The 15,541-nt window shown below is 42.0% G+C and overlaps 1 protein-coding gene across 1 annotated transcript in view; it reads left to right on the top strand.

Moving 5' to 3' along the window:
• The window catches only part of stk32c (serine/threonine kinase 32C), a 93,139-nt gene that overhangs the window by 23,892 nt on the left and 53,706 nt on the right, over positions 1-15,541 (top strand). The window contains exon 2 of the mRNA XM_084075356.1: positions 6,569-6,624. Within this exon, the coding sequence (XP_083931482.1) occupies positions 6,569-6,624 (56 nt within the window). The remainder of the gene's footprint in view (positions 1-6,568; positions 6,625-15,541) is intronic.

The following is a 15,541-nucleotide window of genomic DNA, read 5'->3' on the forward strand; positions in this document are numbered from 1 at the left end:
AAAACAAAATAATTCATGGGGTGTGTAATTGATAGAAAATAAGTAATTTCTTGGGTGAGCTTCTCCTTTTAAGTACTGTCATTTTTCTTTACTTGAATATTTCCTCTTTTTTTCTGTCCACCTGTGTCACTTTTATGCCCATATACAGTACTAGAGGTTCGGCCAGCTACGCAGCCCTCATACCTACGTTGCCCCGCCGAGTCTGTCGGAGGTTTTGTCAGAGTACCCGTTTTACCCGTCTGTCTGCGTCACTATTGTCATTGTGCCCAAATAGGCCTATGGAGATGTCTGTTCCTGTCTTTATACCTGTGTCCCACGACGGTGATGCGCACGCCGACTTGTGATATCACAGAGCGATGTCAGAGTGTGACATCAGTGAAACCAGAAATATGATATAACTCTGCACGCCAGAACGGTCTTCATATGAATGTTATGTTTGTGCCGTCCACCGTCCACCCAACGTCCACCCACAAGACAATTTTAATATAGGTTCACCAATTGATTTTTTTCTTTTTTTTTTATCATGAAAATGTTTGCAAATCTGAATAGATATATTTTTAAAGCGAACATTTGTAACTCAAATCTTTGCTTCTGGGGTCCCTGGAACAAAATATTTTGAGATGGGGGTCCGTGACCAAATGCATATCATTTTGGGGGTCATTGACATGAAAAAGTTTGAGAACCACTGATATTATAGCATCATATACGGTTTTCACTTTTCCGAAAACTGTTAGGAATTAGAAGACATTTGTAGATGCTTTGCCGGATTGGACGGGTTAAGATATCAATGCTAAATGGAACATGATGCTGTCGCAGCAAGCACAGACGTCACAGACCTTTAAAGTCGTTGTTCTGAGTTAGACTGTTTGAAGATTGTTTTGAAGACATTGTTATTACATCGATCGTTTTAATGTTTCACCTTTGGCATCTTGAGTAAACCTCATAATACCTGAACCCAAATAAGAGGTTATGTTTTTCTTTGACATTTAAAAGGATCATCCATGCAGCAGGCCTTTCATTTCGCCGTGACGTAACTCCCCCTGTAAAAGACGACAGCGACTTATTAGACAAAAGAGCTCTCCGTGTGCCAAGAGGCATGAGGGAGAGCACACGGTTAACCACTTAAACCCTATACTTGGTTGACCGCAGTCCCTCAGGGCTCTATGCTAGTGACTTTTATGTTTTCGCTCCAGATTACAAACATCTTTGCTGAAAACAGCAGATCTACATGCTCATAACGTGTTGTGAGCTTGTAGATCTGCTATTTTCTGCTAAAGTTTTCCCCATAATACGTATGCTGAAGTTTGTGGTAAACCTCAAATAACAATCCATCTGATAAAAAAACTCAATACAGTCATAGAAAAAAAATAATACACATCCGCAAATAAAACCAAATGTCAAAACAGCAAAAGAGTATGAGTCAAAAGATAATTACAGTGGTTTGCAATTATCATTTAATAACTTCCTCTTCCAAATCAAACATCGCAAGTCAGTAACTTCCAGCCCTCAGTTTGTTAAGATTGAACTTTCAGTGGGAAAGTAGGAAATCATTGATTACATCAATAGTAGCCGGCCGCTGGCAGGCTCTGCGGTCTGTTCCCTTAGCTCGCTCATGGCATTTGCCAGAGCGAGACCAATTGAGTGACAGCTCTGTGCCCCCACTGATTGCCACCCCACTGCCACGCCAGCCCTCACACATCCCAGGAGGCATGCTGTAGAACTGCCGCTCCAAAACACGCTTATCTCGGGCTAAGCTGCCTTCACCTAGCAGCCTTTTAAACATCGCCGTGCAGTCAGTCATACCGATTTGCTGCCGCTAGTGAAACGGGACTTGAGGACGAGATGACAAATGATTAAAAGATCTGCATTTTGATTCACGAGATGCTATCTCTCCAACTATGACCTGGTGTAAATTGTCCGCTTTGCTTGTCGGTTATTGAGCGGCGTGAATCATCCTGGCAGGTGGGGGGAGGCGCATTGTGTGACTGCAGGCCACTTAATTAGAGGGTCAGGAGGACACCACATACTGTACACACTTTAGCCCCTTGACATGGGCTCTATGCCAATATCAGCTCCCCGTTGAAGCCAATCACCCATAGTGGCTGTCGGAAGCCTATTCAGCACATCCACCATGGTGTGTCAGCAGCCTCCTGCCCTGAGCAGGCAAGATGTCACCGAGGGTGCGAGCACTCCTATCTCCTGCCATGGGAGCTCAATTTCACTCACACCACGTTTACAACAGCGTTTTGAAATAAGATGAGCAATGCAGTTGTCATAGCAGCCGGTTGAAACACTGGAGAGCCATGGGTACAGATATGAGTAAAGGTCAAAAAACAAGTCTAAATGAATAGGATAATCGTCTGGTACTGATACAGTACCTGCAACCGGTGTCTGCAATTCTGCATCAGTATTTGTGCATGTCTGTCTGTCTTTCTGTCTGTCTGTCTAGTCTGTGAACAATTAATATATTAATTTATATTCTGTATGTACAGTATATCAGCAGTCTGTATCAACAATGACTCTAAAACCAGTTTGAGATCTGTCTGTGAGGCTGACACTTTTCACTTCTACTCCTTCCGTCTCTTTCTTTACCATACTACTTTGTTGTTGTCTTCAATTCTTTCTTTTGTTATTGTTGCACAATGTTGATGAACCGAAACCAAAGAATTTGACTCTTGTGCACTTGTATGAGATGTAACGAATACAATCTTGAATCCTTTAATTCCTTTTCTTTCTACCAACTCTTCCTTCCGCTCTCCTTTCCACTGGTTTTCAATGAGCACCACTTAACCCCTGAAATGACCTGAATTAGCATGCACTTAGCCTCTGCGGTGTGTACTGTATAGTGGCAGCTAGGTAATGTTAACAGCAGAGCAGATGAATCACGCTATATGGTAATTGAAACTGCCCCTTACTCTACGTGCACACAGATAGATTGTGGAGAGCTCTCCCATTTTTGTGAATTGTAGTAAAAGGACGTTCCATCATCTTGACATCCACTGAAATAAGGCATTGTAAGCTGGGTGGACTTCATTTACAACACGCCAAAGGATCGTCTTTGAAATAGATACAGGAAGTGCTTTTACACGCAGTGTGCCCTTGCCATTCAAAATCTGTATGGAGAGAAATTATTATTGTTGACACTCAGGAAATTGAAGTCAGCATAAACATCCTTTGTATCACTGTGGCCCAGTTCACCGCGACTGAATTGGACTCTGAGCAGCTTTTCTGCAGTTTGAAATGTGCTGGCCATCCTTGCAAGACGGTGACTATTGAGCGTTTGAAGCCTCCTTGAACTCTGTCAGCCCTGTTCTACTTCCTCAATAAATCTGCCCTCAGCATGCCAGTCGGGAGCGCCTATAACAGTGAATGGATACAGGAAGCACAGTGTTCACTGTTATCTATCCACACAGCAGGGGACGATCCCATGGGGAATCCAAGCTTTCTTTCTCGCCTATTTCAGATGAGTGACTCCTTTCACCGTGTCACTTAAATAGGGGGTGGTTTTGTTTCATTTCCTAGTAGCTCCTATGACTCATGATTCAAGGAACATCTCTGTGGAAGCGAGGGGGTTTGATTGGTTGAAAATGGCTTCAGTCATGCTCTAATGAAGACCCTGGGAGATTGAAACTGAACAGCAAGGTGCTGTTTCTGGCTGATTGCTAAACAGTCCAATATAAAAAAGCGATTTGTAGACACCACAGAGGTGAATAAACGGAGAAGTAGTGAAGTACTACATACATTACATTTTGCTCGGATTTCATGACACAGTTCAGCCATAATTTACACTTTTAGGAAATAGTAAAAGGTTTCTTTGACAGAGAAAGATAAAAAGTAGCACCGTTGTTTTGTCAGCTTAATGTGAACGTTTACGTCTACAGTGCAATGTGTAAATATGTCTTCATATTCATAACAAGCCCATCACTTACGTGACTGGAAGATACCACACAAATTTGCTTCAAAGCTGAAACTCTAGACTTATTGACTCTTGAATTCTGAAATACTTTGGAGAGGTCTGATCACCAGTGGATAAACGAATAAACCATCCAGCCAAACCATTGTTTGCAGTCACTTTGTTTCATTAATCCCGGTACATTTTTGAAGATGTTTTCCGCCTTTGCTCGAAACAGGAGCATCAGTGTATTCGCCTGAGCCTGTGTACCAGGGTGCTGTACAGCCTATGAGGGGACTAATCCTAGATAATTTGTCTGGCGGTAGCAGCTAGGGGGATTTGCTTCCTTAAAGCCCATTTAGAACCGGGACAGCATCCGTGACATATGATTTTAGATTTTTGCGTTGGCTATTCAAAAATAGCAGATATATAAGCTCACAACGCGTCACTTCGTGCCGCGCTGCGTGGTAAAAAAAACTGATTGTAGAATCGTCCTCAGGTCTTAATGGGTTAAAGCCTGGCATACACTGTGCGATTTTAGAAATGTTATTTCATGTTATTACTGGCACTGTACGGGGGAATCGCCTGTGTTGTCAAGCCAAATCTCACAATTTATGTGCTCACACAGTACGGTCTGATCATCAAGCACAACCTGAGTGCACACATAGACTAGAGGGAAATTTGACTCGGTATAGTGTATGCCCAGCTTTAACCAGTACCAAGGCCATGGAGTCAATCCAGTGCTTGTGTCATCTGTGATTTGCAAAAGTGAAAATGAATGTAAGATTTATGAACACATGCTTGTAGGTGCCTGGCCCTGCTGGCAGCTGTCTGGTAAATAAAATGCAAAGAGTTCAACACTTGGGAACTGAATCTGTTTTGTTTTGTTCCATTGTGATATTTCTGTTTGAAATCTGAGCTTTAGAAATAGTTACTTTTAAGGAAGAGATAAGTGTAAGCATCGTGCCGCTGTGCTGCTGCGAGGCACTGTTGCTTTGTGACACACGCGCGCACGCACACACACACACACACACACACACACACACACACACACACACACACACACACACACACACACACACACACACACACACACACACACACACACACACACACACACACACACACACACACACACACACACACACACACACACACAGGCTTCTTTCTCTTTTAAATACTCGGTCCACATGGAGGCCTTGATACACACATAAGATACATAGCAATGGGGTGGCAGATTCCTCAGCTGACTGAAACCTCATGTTGAGCTAATAGTTGCACATCATGATTAATTACATTAACCTGAGTGATTAAACTTCTGAGATGTTTAAAAGAAACAAGACACTGGTCTAAAAACTTAACCTGAGTGATTAAACTTCTGAGATGTTTAAAAGAAACAAGACACTGGTCTAAAAACTTAGCCTGAGTGATTAAACTTCTGAGATGTTTCAAAGAAACAAGACACTGGTCTAAAAACTTAACCTGAGTGATTAAACTTCTGAGATGTTTCAAAGAAACAAGACACTGGTCTAAAAACTTAACCTGAGTGATTAAACTTCTGAGATGTTTCAAAGAAACAAGACACAAAACTATGTGGCTTCGCTGTGCAATTGAAAAGGCTTTGAGACGGTTGGCTAAAAATGGATGATCAGTTATCTGGCTAACTGGCTAGAATCCCTCTAGATATAACTAGCCAACATCTTAAAATGTGAATTGAAAACATTGTTTTGCTTTCTTTCATCCTTTACATTGGGCTACAGTGATATGGATATATCTTGAACAAATGCCTACACATTCCCAATTATGTAATGTGAGCTTTGAGGTAATGCTGATAACGTTGCATATGGAGCTTGGCTGTGGTCGCTGTAGTGGCATCAGCTAAGCTGTGTGGTTCGCTGTATGCATGTAGCAACGGGAGATGAGCTGTGAATGGCATATAGCAGAATTAGCTTAATGCTAAAGTTGCTGAGCTGTGAATGGCGTAGCAGCGTCAGCTGAGCTTTATAGTTTGCTGTACACACATGATAGCGTGAGCTGTGCTGTTATTGGTCCACTTATGTGGGGACAGAGATAAAGAGATAAATTCAACCCTGTTCTAGACGACTGGCCCCTTCGGCACCATGCCTTAAAAAAAAAAAGGCTGGCACACATGTTCTGATGTCGATAAAATGAATTCCAAATCAGTTATTTTCATTTACAGATCATGGGGTCTTCAGGAGTTCACAAACAAATCCATCCAAGCCGAGTTATACTTTACTATACAGTTAAATAGTATTACACAGTTAAATAGTATTAGGCTATACTGATTCTAAATAGTTGTTAATGATTGTTTCCTCATTGACAAATCACTACCTGACCAGGGCATTTCAGAACACATGAATATGTGCACATTTCATGCATTGATTAGTCTTGTTTTTATTACACACCACAGTTTCAATAAATGTCACTCCTCCTGACTAGTGCACTGGGGTGGTGAACCGTATCCTGCCTCCGGATTACTAATGTTTGCCTTCTCTGTGAGAAGGCAAACACTGTGGGCAAGAGAAAAAACATTGTACTTACCTTGACTCAACTCCCTTTGCTGCCCTGTTCTTTAAATTATCACACCATCTGTTTTGATAAAGCTGGCAAAACAACCTTTCTGACAGATATTTTCTCTCTCTTTCCTCGTTGCAGTGAACTTCGACCATTTCCAAATTCTGCGAGCCATTGGGAAGGGGAGCTTTGGAAAGGTACTGTAGATTTTGTGTGTGTGTGTGTGTGTGGGGGGGGTGTCTGTGTGTGCGCAATTGTTGTCAGCATTTGTATGTCTTTATGTTATTGTGTGTATGCATGCATACAATAGTGTATGTCTTATGTGTGAGTCATAAGATCTCTAGATGATTCTGCAACTCCAATTAACTCTGGAAAAAAAAGGCCAGCCAAAGTAGGCCTTAAGTAATTACCTTTTAGATCCCATCTCACCCCACTGCTTAATAACATTGAGCCTTTTTGTTCCCTGTCTGTTTTAATGGTAATGAGATAAAGAAGAGAACCAATTTACATTAAGCTTCCTATCACATGTTATAGAGTGGGAAGTTACACAGTAATATGCTCAGTGGTCAGTTAACATTTGAACCCTGGTGGGCAAGTCATTAATAGGTGGGGCAAAAAAAAACAATCAAAATATTTTGAAAAAGTTTCGAGAATAGCAGGTCTACAAGCACACGGTGTGTGGTGTGACACGATGTGAGTTTAAAGATCGGCTATTTACAAAATAATTTAGAACATTTATGTGGTTAAGTGATTTTTACACTCTGTGAAGTGTAAAAATGTTTTGTTTATTGGAATTGCACCAGGAGAGAGCGTGGTGTGCGTGTAATATGTGTGTGGGTGTGTTTGCCTGCTTATTGTCAAACCTTCCCTCCTCTCAACTTTGTCTCAAATGCCTGTATAACAATTGGATATTGTCGTTTGTTCAAAGATAAGACACTTTGGGATCCTCCTACACGTACTGTACAGTATGTTCCATTCTTTGTCCGAACAATTCAATTCAGTCACTGAATTACTCAGGGGTTCAAACTTCTACACAATATGTCTGGCTTGGCCGGGCCGCTAATAATAATGATATTGATGTGTGATTGTCACAAAATCCAAAGGCCAAACACCATTTGGGAACCACTGGTCTACACCCTCCCCAAGACCAACCAGCAAGGGTCCGCTGTGACTATGTGGGGGAATTGGGAATCGACATAATGCGTGTGTGTGTGTGTGTGTGTGTGTGTGTGTGTGTGTGCATGCACAAAGCATGGCTACGATTGTGCTCCAGAGACTAAATGAGCTTATTTGCGTTTTTGAACTAGTTGTTAATTATTCTTGGCAAATTCCTTCCGCTTTGCTCCTTTCGAAACATGATTTTGTTTACCCTTCTCAAAGTGTGCGTTTTTTATACGACGGACCATCGCTGACGGTGTTGGAATACATTACCATGTGAATATATGTTAATATTTCCTATTGCCTTGGTTTCTCAAGCTGTGGTAATGAAATTCACTGCCAACAGGCCTAACTTGTATGAAAGGTCATTCGTCCCTAATGTATTGCATTTTATTTTCTTCCTGCCATGTGATTAGACTAAAAAAAATATATAATAATAATAATAATAATACAAGCATATTGGAACTCTGTCTTTTTCCATTATGTTGTTTTAAAACAAAGTTTCATCTTCAGCTAACAGCTAGTGGCTGGTGTGATAGCTGAGATGATTATGAGATAGTTATGCAACACTTTTACCAAACACTCTCCACAACAGACACCCAGAGAGATGCTCAGATACTGTTTCTCCTAGTTGGAGGTCACCCTGTCTGTGCTGTTTAGCCCTCAGTGACCCCTCTCTGCTCTCATGCCATTTCTGAATATTTACTAGCGAGATTCTCCATTCTCCATGAGCACATGCATGTGCGTTTGATAGAGAGAGTGCGAGTGCTGTATATACCACTCGCCTTAGAGTTGCAAAGCACGTCCAGCCTCTGCCATTGTCTCGGTGAAATAGGCTGTTTGGCGTGTGGACTACGTGTAAGAGGCATGTGTCTGTAAAACTGAGGGATGACTGCAGTTGGTCCATCAGTAGGTAGTAGGCGGCGATAGGGGGCAGGTGGGAGCCTGTTAGAGGCAATTTGACAGGAGACGTGGAGGAGGAGATGTTGTTTACAGCTGAAAAAAATCTCTCTAAAAATCAACTGCAAAGGCGTGGCCCACACTGGCATATGTTCATATCACCCTCTCTTTCTCAGTCCCTCTCTCCCGCTCTCTCTATTCATCAGATATAATATTATAGTTGTCAATTCCCCTGTGCTCTCTCGGCTCTTCAGTCTTGATGTCTGCCTGAGCATGTCCTTCTCAGTCCTTTTCATGTATAGGCGGCTAGTCCTCTCTTGCTCCTGATGTTCTCTCTCTCTCTCTCTCTCTCTCTCTCTCTCTCTCTCTCTCTCTCTCTCTCTCTCTCTCTCTCTCTCTCTTCCCCCCCACACACAATTTATTGAGTTATTTATTTGTAATAATTTATATTAATAATTATAGATAATATAAAAAAATAAAATAAACACAAACCACCCCAAACGTCTTTTACTGCATCATGTTTTCATATCGAACAACATACACGCTATATGCAGACACAGATATAATAGGCGACCGATAAATGGGTCGGGCTATAGTGAGTGGTTTGATGGAGACAGACAACATAGTCCAGGGGCCAAGCCATATTTTGGTACCACCTAAGGTGACCGTAAAGTTTTTGTATTTTTGTCTCCCTACATGTCTCTAGTTTATATTTTGGTATGATAACCCTTCCAATCTTGTAGCTTAATGGCAGTTATCACTACCTACCGGCTAATGTATCCGGTAGGAGAGACAAAGTAGAATCTTTGTGTCTCCTACCGGAAATACACCCGGGCATCAAATCATTGCGACAAAAAACAAAATACATCCATGTATTCAAGGCTTCATGGGGTGTGCAATTGATAGAAAATAAATATTTTTTTGGGTGAACTCCTCCTTTAAGTTTCCCAGTGGGACTCTCTACCCATTCAGCTATGACCACCCTAGACCGAAGGAGGGTCAACTTTTACAAGCTTATGGAAAGCAGTCTTTTTGCAAACACCAAAAATCTGAGAAGTTATCAATTGCACACCCCATGAAGCCTTGAATACATGGATATATGTAGTTTTGTGTCGCAATAATTTGATGCCCGGGTGTATTTCCGGTAGGAGACACAAAGATTCTACTTTGTGTCTCCTACCGGATACATTAGCCGGTAGGTAGTGATAACTGCCATTAAGCTACAAGATTGGAAGGGTTATCATACCAAAATATAAACTAGAGACATGTAGGAATACAAAAATACAAAAACTTTACGGTCACCTTAGGTGGTACCAATTTGTGAAAATATCAGTGTTGGCCCCTGGACTAACATGTAGGTTGTTTGAGGCTGAACAGCCTGGGGACCCAGGCAGAGGTACATGCTTCATACAGCACCAGGCTGAGGATAATTACCTGCCCCCTGGTGCTCTCTGTTCGCTCGCTCTCTCTCTCTCTCTCTCTCTCTCTCTCTCTCTCTCTCTCTCTCTCTCTCTCTCTCTCTCTCTCTCTCTCTCTCTCTCTCTCTCTCTCTCTCTCTCTCTCTCTCTCTCTCTCTCTCTCTCTCTCTCTCTCTCTCTCTCTCTCTCTCTCTCTCTCTCTCTCTCTCTCTCTCTCTCTCTCTCTCTCTCTCTCTCTCTCTCTCTCTCTCTCTCTCTCTCTCTCTCTCTCTCTCTCTCTCTCTCTCTCTCTCTCTCTCTCTCTCTCTCTCCCTTCCCTTCCAAGAAGCTGTCTGCCGTCATGCTGCGGGGCTCATTAAGGGCCTGTTAGAGCAACTGGATGAGGCCAGTCGGGGATGACACCCAGGAGCCTGCCCCCAGCCGCACCCCTCTGAGACAGTGTCCTCTGCACTGGGTGCTGCTAATAAAGTGACAGCCAACTGTTGGATAGAGGGACGAGTGTCTCAGCAGAGAGATGGGGGCGGGGGGGGGGGGGGGGGGGGGTAAGAGGTGGTGCGTGGGAGCTCAGCTGGTGCCTGTAAAGGCCCCCCGCCCCCCCCAGAGCCCTCATTACGATACCTTGTGATGCAGAGAGAGAGTGTGTGGAGAAATAGAGAGAGGGATGTCTCTCTATAGATTTGTGGATAGTTGCTGGAAATAAGAGAGAAAGAAAGAGAGAGATATAAGAGAGAGGAAAAGGGGCAAAATAAATAGAGTTCGATCAGGATTTTGCTGTGTGAATTACTTCAGTGATGGAAGAAGGTATCTCTGTCCACGTCTTCTTGCAGGGCGCCGCCGCCGGGCGCTTTGCGGTAAATTATCCATCCGTGCTTTTGGAAGACTTGACACTTCAGTTGTGGCTTAGTTTATGAAGACTGCACCGCCCTCTCTCTCCTTTGTTCTTCTTCCTCCTGTCCGTCACACAGGTGTGAAGACTTCAGATGAAGGTTGGCGTTGCAGAGTGGAGGGGTGCTGCTGCAGCTCTGCCGCATCGCGGCCTCAGGCAACCTATTAGCCTAGAACTGTGTATTCTCCACTACAGCACACTTTAGTTCTATAGTCACTGCTCAGTACAGAGCATCCGCTGCATAGGCATTTAAACAGCAGGACACCCTGTCTATTAAAACCCTTTTAGCTTCAAGGCTAAATAGCTGCATTACACACAGAAAATGTTGGCGATTATGCATACAATGTTTTTTCTTACTCAGATTTAGCAAACGCTACATACATGATGTCTTAGTATGAATACCACTGGTCTGAAGATTTCTACATGCACACGCTCAAAACAGGACATTGGGTTAAAAGATCTTTCCACGTTCACGGCTGAAACTGGAATCATACCCTTGTGAGTGAGTGAGCAGGCATCCACACCCTGTCAACACCCACGTTTAGCCTAGTTGCTAAAAAATCTTGAATGTCCTATATTCAACCCGTACGAGCAACTCCTTAGTCAATCCAGTGAATTTCTTTATTGTAAGGAAATAGTGGAAGCACCGACCTTGAGATTGACAAAATAGTCAAGTCTAAAGAGAGTATTTCGAGGCATTAGCATTCCAGTGGTGAGAATGAGGTGAGTGGTGATGTGGCAGTAATTCTCAGGGATCAGAGTTCTGATCTCTAAATATTATTCTGCTGAGAAGTCTACCATCATCCTCCAAAAGCACCCTCACAGAAATTGCACGTTGGAGCACATAAATACGATTGCACACTTTGACTATTACATGAACTGATGATTATACTGAGGCACTTGCCACATACATGCATAATATTAAAATAATATTGTTGTTTTTTATTATTAATATGAGTGTCGTTTAGGTTTTTTAAATTAAAACGATCTTAACGTTTTTTTGCACTATTTGTACTCTCAACTGCTGTTGTTGTTTTAAGCTGCACTACAATGTTTTTCACCCACTGTTTTACTTGTAATTCATGTGATGTGACAATAAAGTTCTATTCTATTCTATGCTGAATTCTTTGTGAGAAAGTATTTGCCACAATATGTTTTATCATTTTTAACCCCCCCCCAACATTTTTTTGTGTGTTAAATATCTCAATATTCTGATAGCAATAATTGCCATAGAGTGTTTGTTCAGTAACAGGGGTCTCCCTGTCTCTCCAGCTTTTTTGTTAACAGAATACGTTTTTTAGGTCAGGAATTTTATCCAATCAAACTCATACAGTACATGTGAAATTGGAAGTGATGAAACAAAGAAAATGAGCAAACACAATTGGAAGTGGAACACTATAAAACTGAAGCTGAGTGATCTTTGTGGGGTTCTCTCTCCTTGTTGGATATATTAGTATCCTGACCTGAAAATGTATTTTTTGTTTACCAAAGAGTGGAGAGATGAGGAGACCCCTGATACTGAACAAACATGGCAATGGTTACCATCAGTTACTACTGTATATAGAGCTTTCACTTTTTGACAAAACTAAAACAAAAAAATAAACCCCCTTTTACATTAACAGTACAGAAGGAGCTACCAGTATGCGTAGTTAAAGCGTTGTTGTGCTCTACATACGTTACCTACTAAATTATATACCATACTGTATAGTGTGTTGTCCAGGGGTCATCAACCCCTGGGCTTGTGATGTGATTTTCCTTAAACTATATTTTTGCCAAGACATACAAAATGAGTGGTCAATAATATTACCACTCCATCCAATACTAATGCATACTAGTCCAGTAGACGAGATGGAGAACACATGTGTTTTTAAAGAGGGAGAGTGGTTAGTCCTCATCCCTTTGAACTTAATTTATCAAGATAGTAAGTAGGAAAGCTGAGAGGGAAGGCGTAGATGGAGCAATTTGTAACCCATTTTCAAAAATTGCTTTAAAAGTCAAGTGTGTTATTGTTATTATTTCCATGGCCATCTCTGCACTTTTGTCTACTTTCTACTTCACTTTCTAAATCAAAGTGATGGCTTTGGACTTTTCAAAGCATTAAAGACAATCAGAGACGGTGAGAAGAATTGTCATATTGACATCATCCACGAGTCATTACTCAAAAGCTTAAAAAACTCAGACAGTTACTTACAATGTCTTGTCGATGAGGCTGTTTTTAATCTGTCAAAAAGCAGCATGGCCAGAACATAGCCCTGCAAGCTGGGCCAGGCTGGCCATCATGGTGGGAAAATAACGATGTGTGCCGCAATGTCTGAAAATGGTGTGAGTACACATATTCTCATAATTGGGCCGTACAACATCCAACCCCTGCTGACTTTTCTGAACACTCTCTACATGGATCACATCCCTGGGAATGCTTTTTGAGCCTTGAGCCCCGGGCTGTGAGACACCTCCAGCAATTTCTGTTTTGCATCATCACACACTGTTACTAGGATGGTGTTTGTCCATCATTATTTTGGACCACGGACTGGGCCAGGGAGAGGTTGAATATGGTGGTGAAAACTGGCACCAGAAGGTCAGCGCAGGTCTTGATGACCCACTCAGGATGCCTTCTGGTCCGGCTGCTTTCCTGATGTTCACCCTTTTTGACATCATCATCATGTCCTGTTCAGAGAAGACAAGCGTGTTTTCCATGGCCATCTCTGCACTTTTGTCTACTTTCTACTTCACTTTCTAAATCAAAGTGATGGCTTTGGACTTTTCAAAGCATTAAAGACAATCAGAGACGGTGAGAAGAATTGTCATATTGACATCATCCACGAGTCATTACTCATAAGCTTAAAAAACTCAGACAGTTACTTACAATGTCTTGTCGATGAGGCTGGTTTTAATCTGTCAAAAAGCAGCATGGCCAGAACATAGTCCTGCAAGCTGGGCCAGGCTGGCCATCATGGTGGGAAAATAACGATGTGTGCCGCAATGTACAACATCCAACCCCTGCTGACTTTTCTGAACACTCTCTACATGGATCACATCCCTGGGAATGACAGAGGTTTGGGGAAAATAGCTTGCCATTTTTTGGCTTTAGCTGCGATAATGTCAGCTTTAATGTCATCATCAGACAATGGTTTGTGGCCCATCCAAGAATGTTGATGACTGGAGTTCCTTCCACCATACTCTCCATTCTTGTGTGGAGGTGGAAAGTATACAATCATCGACCACTAAATCAGTCTTTGCTTGCTGCAATGGATGCAGCTTTAGATGTCATAACAGGTCGATGAGAATATGTGGCCAAACAGACAGGAGCAACAGGATGTCTAGTGATTCCCAGCACTGTAACTTTATTTCGTTACTGAAGTATACTTCTGCATATAGTAGGCCTATGTTTTGTTTGCACAGCACTTTTAGTTTTTGTATTGACAGGCTGCAGATTTTTGTTCTGTGCTGTGTATATTCTCAGTTTTTTTTCTGTTTACTGTATTGTTGTGTGATCATTCCAAGAAAAAAGAGTTTCTCACATTACATGCAAATCTAAGTGTCCTTTTTCGGTAGCACTTCAAACGATCATCCTATCAACAAGCATTAATTAACAGTTAATAAGATACTTATAAGTCCTTATAAGATGCTTATTAACCTTAGTATTTGTTAATAAGGATATATAAGTCTTAATAATAGCATTGTAAACATGTTTATTGTTAGATAATAAGACATTTGTGCATCTGCAAGTTATATTTGTCAGTGTAACATGTAGTTGTTGTGATTATCCGCTGTTCTGTGTGCTGCCCGTGTCAGCTAAATGAAGAGTGCCTTAAGGACATTTTCCTGTTTATTGTTAGATAATAAGACATTTGTGCATCTGCAAGTTATATTTGTCAGTGTAACATGTAGTTGTTGTGATTATCCGCTGTTCTGTGTGCTGCCCGTGTCAGCTAAATGAAGAGTGCCTTAAGGACATTTTCCTGATTGCTTCCGTCCCTCTGATAAATAAAAAAATCCCTTGGATACGACCAAGCAATACAAACAAAGTACCCTTTTAACAGAGACTTCAAGGCTTCACTTTGAGAGGCTTCACTTCCTGAGACATCCAAGCAGAGGAAGCATGAGCTGTGAGCCAACGGATACAACAAACAACCTTTGTGCTGCGTTTGGTTCTGCCCTGCACTGATTTCCAGTCCTATTTAGATTCTTAAAGCGGACACCTAATATGAGAATATTGTGTGAAGTGTTACTCTCATTAATTAGCTCATCTATGGCATGACTTACACAGACATCCGTGTACAAGAAGTTTCTACTGAGCAAGAATTCAAATTGAGCTCAAACAATGTCAGATTTCTGGGTCCAAGTCCTAGCCCACCGATTGTTTCTGATGTTTCGTCTGATGTAGTCCATACCTGGGGATGTGAGAACTCAAAGTATTTGCAGACTGATGCTGCGTTCACATGGCAGATACAAAGATACACAACATATTTGTAGCTTTGTATCTGAAGTTGAAATAAGCTCAACTTATTTGTAGCTTTGTAGCTGTTATAGCTTTTGTAGCAGCTACAAACATCGGATGTATCTACATGTCGCTGGCAACCATTGTGTGGAGATACTGTAGGAGAGTGTGGAGGGCAGCGAATCAGCGATTCAGGAGTCCCCAGTTGGTGTTGGCTAGACCGCACTCTCGCATAGCATCGCTGGCGACCATTGAAAAAGAATGGTAGCCTGTGTAGCCTTTGTATCCGACAGTGTGAACGCAGCATTAGGGTT

The sequence above is a fragment of the Gymnoscopelus microlampas genome, assembly GCF_963454915.1.
Source record: "Gymnoscopelus microlampas genome assembly, chromosome: 13".
NCBI classification, from domain to species: Eukaryota; Metazoa; Chordata; class Actinopteri; order Myctophiformes; family Myctophidae; genus Gymnoscopelus; species Gymnoscopelus microlampas.